Below are 8,420 nucleotides of genomic sequence, written 5' to 3'. Positions count from 1 at the left end.
AACCTCCTCAGGATTAGGTTGTGGAAGGCGTGAGAGCCCATCAGCGTTTCCATGGCACTTAGTTCCTTTATATTCAATAGTGTAGGTGTGTGCTTCTAAGAACAAATCCGATCGCTGAAAACGTGCAGCTGCCATGGCTGGAACACCTTTTTGAGGGCTGAAGATGTAAAGTAGGGGTTGGTGATCTGTCTCTCAAGCGGTGTTTTACAGTTAGTTGCTAACTAGTTTGTGAACTACATTGCTGTAAAAAAAAATTGCCCTTTTCACTTTTCAATATAACTCTAATATAACCCCATCCCGGACAACCGTCATGTCACTAATGCTAATGATAGCTAGCCATCTAGTAAAGACAGTAACGTAACAGAAGTACAAATCCTCATTAATGCAAACACTTTATGTATATGTTTAAAGTTAAAAGCCCTCTTGCTTTCCAGTGAACTGAAGCCCTTGATTTCTTAACAAGGCGTGTGAAACATTTATAGGAACATGTGAGCCAGTTGTTGACTTGTTGCATGTTTATGATATTAATTTAATGATTTAAATATATTTATTTTAACTGCTGCCTTTTAAAAGCTAAGAGAAAAAGCCGTAATGATTCTGAATGTGTCAGAACAACCAGCAAAGAGACTGAACATTTAGTTCCATTATTTCAACACAGTATAACATCACACAGTCTTGTTGTTTAAAACACAGAATAAATCATTTCCAACTTTACTAAAACAAACACGGCCGGACTTATCGATACGATGGATGATGAATAACTTTAATAGTTACTTACTAATTAAGTCACAACAAACTGGCTCCCTAATCTTCAGTTTCATGCCTCTCCTGTCCCTGCCTGGTTAGGCTTAGTTTGGCTTAGTTTTTATATATAAACAATGTGCAGGAATGTGGACACCGCGACCACCACACAACAAAGCGCCGGGGCTTACTCAAGTGAGGACCTCCTCCAGTATCGGGATTTATGTGTCGCATGTCAGAAGGAGATCCCGGTGGAGTTAAATGAAAATGACGTAGATCTTGCTGGCACGCCAGGATTTAGGCCAGGTCGCGCCAGGTCGTGCACCACTCTTTTTTTTCAGCTGAGCGCGCCAAAGCACAAACAGGAAGATGGACAAGTTCAAGGGCAAGCTTTCCGAGCAAGTGTGCCTCTACAGGCATCTGTACAATCCTTCAATGAAGGAACACAGAGATGCCAGAATTCATGGCGAGAAATCGCCATGAATGTTGGAAAAGAGGAGGCCATATGCCGGAAAATTTGGAAGAACCTCCAGTCGGTAGCCTCTTGGACCGATTTGGAACCATCAAAAAGAGGTCGCCAGTTGTTCAACCTTTTTCTTCTTCTTCTAGTGCGTAGAAAATAGCAAAGTCGGTAGCCTTTCCTCAGTTGCGACCCTCTGTTCAGGGAAACTGCAACTAGTGTGCGACCACCACACGCAAGTCATAAATAGTTACAGCGCTCTGTGACGTCACATTGTCGTGCGACAGGTCGGGAACGGCGAGTCTACAAGACGCTTTATTCACTTCACCTGTCAGTGCTCACAATGTTAGGGCTGATCCATGTATTTGACAGGGAATAACTTTTAGTCAATGATGGTTACATGTCAGAAAGGTCTCATCTTCTTCAAGATCTATCTGTTGGTTTTTTTAAATGGATGTCAGTGAGATATTGTGTTGATGTTTACTGATAATACAAATTTTGAAGATTTTAGTACACTTATAGCAAAAGGTTATACAGAATTGGTGCAAATCTTTAAATGGCTTCAGTTGAACAAACCACAACAAGTCGTCATTTTGAGATAGTAAGTCACCACCCTTCCTAAGTTCCACCCCTTTTTGTTCTGTGCGCCAATAACAGTTGAGCAAGCCTCAGTCAGAACCTTAAGATAAGATGTACCTTTATTGATCCCCCATAGAAGAAATTCAAGAAACCTTGTTATGCTATGTGCTAGGCTCATCTATGTTGAAAAGACAACCACATTTTTTGGTCACATCTTAAGTTTGCAAATGTTAGCAAAACATTGATGTAAATAGATTAGTTAGCTTGTATTTTGCTAACATTAGCTTGCTGCTTTAAGATGTGCATATATATCACATAGTACAGTATCTAAGTACAGAAAAGGAGAAAGTGGATCAAGGCTTCTGAGTTGAGGTTCTGACTGAGGCTTGCCCAACTGCTATTGGAGCACAGCAAAAAGGGGCGGGACTTAGGAGAGGTACATTTAAAAAAAATTCAAAATGATGGTGGTAAGATAAAATTTGACATGGGGTCTTATATTTATTATGTTTTCATTACTTGGCAGAAGTGAGCATCCACATAGAAAGCCTTTAGAGGTAAAGGAAAAAACATTACATATTTTAAAAGTAATAGTAATAATGAATATGTACCAAAATAATCTCACTGACTTTGATGGTCAAGATAATATTCCTCAGGAACCTAATGATAAACATAAAGTGAGGAGACGATCTACAGGATCTACAATAATTTCAAGTACTTTACAACATTAAACATTAACTTAATCTTAAATAACAGTTGACATATTCATATTTTAGGTTCTCCAGGACTGTGTCCATTATTTTGTTGGTGCTCTACCTATCCAGTAAAGCAATTTGTATTGTAGCCGTGGACTATAAAGTCAGACATTTTACAGTATAATGAACAAGGTGAGGCATGTATTACTTGTTTTAAACTCAGTTGCAGCTGAAATCTATGTGATAAATAATGTGTAACTCATGGAAAGGAATAAACTCAAGTTGTCCAGTAGGTCCAGTGCCATTTGTTTGTTTATTCACTCCATTCTCTTAGATCAGATGATAAAATATTAAGATGATAATACAGTGTTGGTTTCTGAACAGAAGTCCCTATTACCTACATCCACTTACAGTCAGTAGACACTGACTGAACTTCGGCAGATGTAAAGTTTTATTTACACAAGAGCAGAAAGATCTGATATTTTTATTGGGGGACAATCGATCTCTGTCACAAAGAGTTACAGAATCAGATCTTTGGTACCAGGACAAAATCAGCGTCAGAGTGTGAATGGAGCTACAATAAGGTGACATTTAGGGCGGCAGGAGCCCAGACAGCAGAAAGATAGACTTGGGTAGAGAGAGATGAACTGTAGAGAGGCAGAAACTTTAGGGATTGGCCAATTCATCTGATGTCACAGAGGAAGGCAGGCTGTCCAGGGCTCCCATCTCTGTAAGCACACACAAACATGGATTTTTTAGAGGACATTACTATAGACATACGTGTCAGAAAAAAGGTTTGTCAGTTAAACCAATGGCAAAATCCTCAAAGCTATTACTTCCTAACCTACCAAAATCTGCCAGGTAGAGTTGCAACGGTATGATAAACAGTATGTTATATTTATCATCAGTTACCATGACCCTTAAAGGAATGAGAACAGAAATGAAGCATTTTACTTTTATGTATTAATAACTTTTTATTTCCAATGTTTGAACGGGTTGTAACATAACTTGTTGTAACTGACTTCCCCTGAGTTTACTGGTTGTCTATAGACTGATTTTATGGGATTTTCTACAAACATTCAAAGGTTCATTAGTATTTGGTTTCCCATCAACTTACTGTCACTTCTGAACGCAGAAAACTCTGTGGTCTTAAACACATCCACAGACGTCTGACAATCCTCACTTTCAAGTTAGTTCAAACAGAAGAGATAAACATACCTTTAAGTTTGAGGTATGACAGGAAGTCGATGACAGTGTGGATGATGTCTCCATCTGCTATTCTGAGGGAACCTGTGGAGGCAAAGCAACAAAGTACAGCCTGTTATCGTCGTCTAAAGTCGGAAGCACACTGTAAGGAGCTCTGGTAACAACATATGGGGAATTTAATATCTCCAGATACTAACATAATTTTGATATCCTCTTCAAATTGTCCAACATGACTGAAAACTGAACCAAATAATGCATGATATAAAATAAATCAGCGTTCTGGTAAAGTCCAGTGACCTAACGTTAGGCTGAATGCTTCTGAAAATGGCTTTAGGCAGTGAGAAGTTTGCTGGAGGGTCCCGAGGTTGTTGGAAGGGTTTTCAGGGAGGTTTTTAGAGTTTCGCTAGGTCGTTGCTTTTGTGTTTGCACTGTAAAACATATTGCAGGAATTCAGGGGAATAAACTTAAATGCTGTATATACTTTATATAAATTACAAGTAAATTCAGCTGTCTAGTTTTAACTTTTAGGCACATTTCAGAACTTGCTCTCTTTACTGGAAATGATGAGTTGAATGAATGTTCAGCTCATCAAATTAAGTTTAGAGAAATATGAACAGCATTAGCGGACTTGCCGGCATCCACAGTTTGAGAGTTAAAACTGGTTCTAGACAAACCTTTCACTTTTTCCGTCATTGCCAGGTCGGCAAATACAGACGTGACCGATGATCTGGTGGTTGGAATCTGCAACTACTTGCTAACCACTAGATGCCAAAATTCTAGGCACTGGTACTTGAAGTTGCCTAGTTAATGTTAGCTAAATCCTAGCTAACTAGCTAACTAATGTATATCAACTGTAAGCTTATTCAGTAGTTAGCTAGTGTTTGGCTACAGAACCAAACACAAACTAGCAAATCTACCTTGAGTGTTAGCTAGATAGATACAGCTGAAAGCTGGTGTAAGCAAAATGCTAGCTAACTAGCAAAGTCATTTACATCACTATTTAGTTAGCTAGTTAGCTAATGTTTTGGGGAAAAAATAGCTAAGATGTGACTATATTTATGTCACCTTTATCTTTTAACCATCTTTAAAATGTAGTTGTCTTTTCAACATAGCCTAGCACATAGCATACCCAAGGAAAAGGAAAGGAGGAAGTTGACCAAGGTTCCGCTATCTATCTAGGAAAAGGGGCCAGACTTAGGAATGGTTAATTAAAGTAGGTGGTTTCTATGGTGATTTTTTGTACCTGAAAACACAGTATTTTGTCAACTCAGACCTTTTTCAAAATATTTTTTGAATTCTTAAAAAAAAAAAAACGCAAAATGTTTCCAGCTCACTGTCGATATTTTAATAATAATAATCCGATAATACAAGTTTTGTCAACAGTGAGGTATTCAGAGGCACTATGGGGTTGTACAACAAATCAGATTGTATCTTTTAACAGTAGACAGTAGAAGACCGTCCTGTTACTGTGTGTGAGAGACAGACAGACCTGTTCTGAAGTCCTCCTCCTGGCCCATGTCCCTCTTGCCAGCCAGACCTGGCTTGTCTCCTAGTGTCCTGTGTCCATCTATTCCATCTGGACAATGAGGAGTGATCACAATCGATACAGTCTCACAAACAGCACATGGGTTACCTGAGTATTTGGTTACAGCCCTAAGCTCAATTCACTTGAAATTTAACTGGTAAATAATAAATAAAAATAAAACTGCTACAGCTACTAGTGTTCTTTCACATTTCATTTAGAATATAACTTCCAGCTGCTCCAGATGTTCCCATATTGCAGCTGTTAATAATTGTTTTAATATTTTGATATTAGAAAATGGTTTCTACTAAATTAACATAATAAGAACCAAAAACACACACATTTCCTTAATATCCCACTGTCTCAGAAGCATCATACATTAGACACACATACATACACAGTGCACACGTGGCACACCTCTACCCTAGTCCTCGTAAGAAGAGCTAAAGGACGTTGTACACTTGGTTATTTCAGCATGGTGTTTGGTTTGTAACTGTTTGGTTCAATTTCCAAACTTTTACGGACCACCTGCAGGGCTTGGCTCATGGAATTGCGGTAAAACAGAGATTTGAACAACAGAAAGACATTTTTAAAAAGCACACATTTAAAATACGATGGACTGTCAGTTTAAGCACAGAGAATAATAATGATGATGAAAAAAAATTCAAATAAAATGATGCAAAGTGCTTTGCTCAGCCATGGTGGTGGATATATATTTTCCAGCAAACTAATATCTTTTTTCAAACAGAACGTGAATATTACGCAGTGAGAAAGGGACATTTCTTCAGGATTTTTTTTACTTGAGGTAGATTTTTCTGAGCTTTCTCAGTGCAAATGAAGGCATCAGCCAATCACATTGTATGTGTCTGTGTGTCCAGTAGAGTTCTGCTAAATATTCCTTTTTCTCTCTCTGACTGAGTCCGTTTTTTACATCTATAATTGTCGTGTTGGAAGGAAGATGGAAAGAGTGTGCAGCCAATGTGGGGCAATAATCTGGCAAACAACCCCAACAGTCAGAAAAAGACTGGAAGTCTTTTAGCCCTGTGAAAAGGGAAAAATATGCTAGAAGAAACTCCAACATTGTCATATTTACATGTTGTATCTATTTAGCTAGCATGCTAGTCACCAATACATCTAAGTGTAGTTTGAGTTTTGTTTTTGGTTAAGAAATAGCGCTGAATGCTAATTGCTTCTAAAACCACAGTGCCTTATTAGCCCCAGTTTATGCCTCTCATGTGTTACTATTACGTTTGAGTTACAGAGCTAAGCATATATTATTCTGAAAAATATACCCAGCAACCTAGACAGTCTCTTACCAACACTTGACTCGACAGAATCCTTAAAGACTCCTCTAACCATCAAAATCATTAAAAAAACATTAACATATATGTGATCACTGCATAATTAAAACAGGATTCCAAAACGTCCTGGAAAACCTGGAAATTTAGAGACTAGTTTTCCAGTCATGGAAACATTGGTTAAAATGAGCAGATATGGTGGAAATAATCTATGCTGTCCTGGGATTGTTTTATTCTCTTTTATGCCCTCACTCAGATCACCTATACATAAAGCTAGATGTACATTTTGTTTGAAATTCGATTGCTGGTAGCATAATGACACTTAACCAGATGCAAAGCCGAATGGACTTTTCGTCACTGAGTCTATTTTTCTGGATCTCTTAGTGGAATACTCAGATGGTCATATCTACATGCACACAACTTACATTTGTTGTTTTCATTGATAAAACATGCACATTGATGTTAATTTCACACAGAACAACATTTTATCATTGACTAAAATGTGTCCATCCAGTAGATGATATGATATTATATGTTATATTGTTTGTGAGTGCCGTCCTGTACTGTGACGGAAAACTCCTGGAAAACTATTTCTGAAAAAGAGTGGGAACTTTAAACCATTTCCCAAATTGGGATTATTTTGTAGTTCTATTTTTCTATGGGCAGATGCAAGAGATGTCCAAAGTGAGGCTGCGGTATGTACGCATTCTGATGATTAAATTAATTCAAATGTATACTCACTAAAGAACAGAAAATATCTCCTCTATCAGACTGTTGTCTTTGACCTTTCAGCATTACTCACCCGTCTGTTTCAGTTATGTGTCTTTATTGTATAAGTGCACAACTCTGAGTGGTCATGATGTGTGATTATAAAGGAGGGAATTAAGTGTTTGACTCAGTGTAGGGTCTTCCTCATTAGTTAAAGTAGTGCTTGAGCCGGTACCCCCTGTGCCCTTTGTGTGTGTGTTGAATTAAAAGTCCAATTAAAATACACTACATTGGAGTGACCTGGATTTTAATGGTTTTGCTCCTATTGTCTCTATTGGCCCTTGTTATGGTCTTTCCATTTAATATTATCCTGCGATGTGAAATACCATTTAATCCATTATCCACCCTAATGTGTTTTATGGTGCTTTAAAAATATAAATCCATGTTTTATCATATATTTTCTTTTGAAAAGTAAAACTTCTTTTACGTTAACCTTATATATACAGTATACAAATATAGCCAACACTAGCCAGTAATATTTTTAGAATAGTTTTGACAATGGTACAGTTGTACAGTATCACCTTCCCAAAACTCACAAAATGGAGCACTAACATGGTTCTACAGCAGGAACAAGGCTCCTACATATCATGTGTCTGCAGACATTAATTGTTGTATTGCAACAGCCACTGCCGATTAAAAAAATTTCAGAGCCTGTACTTTTTCACTTTCACTTGAGTAAAAAATCTGTACTTCAACTTTTACCAGAATCTTTATAATATGTTAGTGTCTGTACTTCTATTTGAGTAAAAATGTGTGTACTTTTGCCACCTCTGCTGGTATCTAATCACTACTAATTAAAACTGTTTAATCTGGTGTTCCGGCTCACACTTCCTGTTCCCCCCAATCTGTGGACATTATGCCGCGTAATCCCACCTGTTCTTAACTAGCAGACACTCACAGAAGATCAAAATGAATTCCTTTGCTTAAAGCACAGAGAGAAATGCAGTGTTTGGATGCGTAAGCACAGGCAGCAGCAGAATGGCATGCGTCCTCTCCTGATGGGTGACAGAAGCAGCTAATAGGTGGGATGTTTGGACAGAGCAATTCCTGGCCTGACACCAAGGCCCTGCAGCGGCCGTATGTTTCTATCTTACATTGAGTGACCAGCTCGTCTCTGCCTCTGGCACTGGGAGAATCCTTTATCTGAATTAGGT

General features: G+C 38.1%; 1 protein-coding gene across 1 annotated transcript in view; it reads right to left on the bottom strand.

The window, feature by feature from the left end:
- Nucleotides 1-2,782: 2,782 nt before the first annotated feature.
- galn (galanin/GMAP prepropeptide) overlaps nucleotides 2,783-8,420 on the bottom strand; it is a 6,510-nt gene continuing 872 nt past the window's right edge. Inside the window, exons 3-6 of the mRNA XM_035665501.1 lie at nucleotides 8,361-8,420; nucleotides 5,168-5,254; nucleotides 3,691-3,762; nucleotides 2,783-3,200 (exon numbers count right to left, since the gene is read on the bottom strand). Of these exons, the coding sequence (XP_035521394.1) occupies nucleotides 3,139-3,200; nucleotides 3,691-3,762; nucleotides 5,168-5,254; nucleotides 8,361-8,420 (281 nt within the window). The 3' untranslated portion in view covers nucleotides 2,783-3,138. The remainder of the gene's footprint in view (nucleotides 3,201-3,690; nucleotides 3,763-5,167; nucleotides 5,255-8,360) is intronic.

Source organism: Morone saxatilis, unplaced genomic scaffold (genome assembly GCF_004916995.1).
Source record: "Morone saxatilis isolate NCDOM2014 unplaced genomic scaffold, NCSU_SB_2.0 Contig2, whole genome shotgun sequence".
NCBI lineage: Eukaryota > Metazoa > Chordata > Actinopteri > Moronidae > Morone > Morone saxatilis.
The sequence above is the reverse complement of the archived record's forward strand: the minus strand, read 5'-3'. Positions and strand labels throughout refer to the sequence as shown.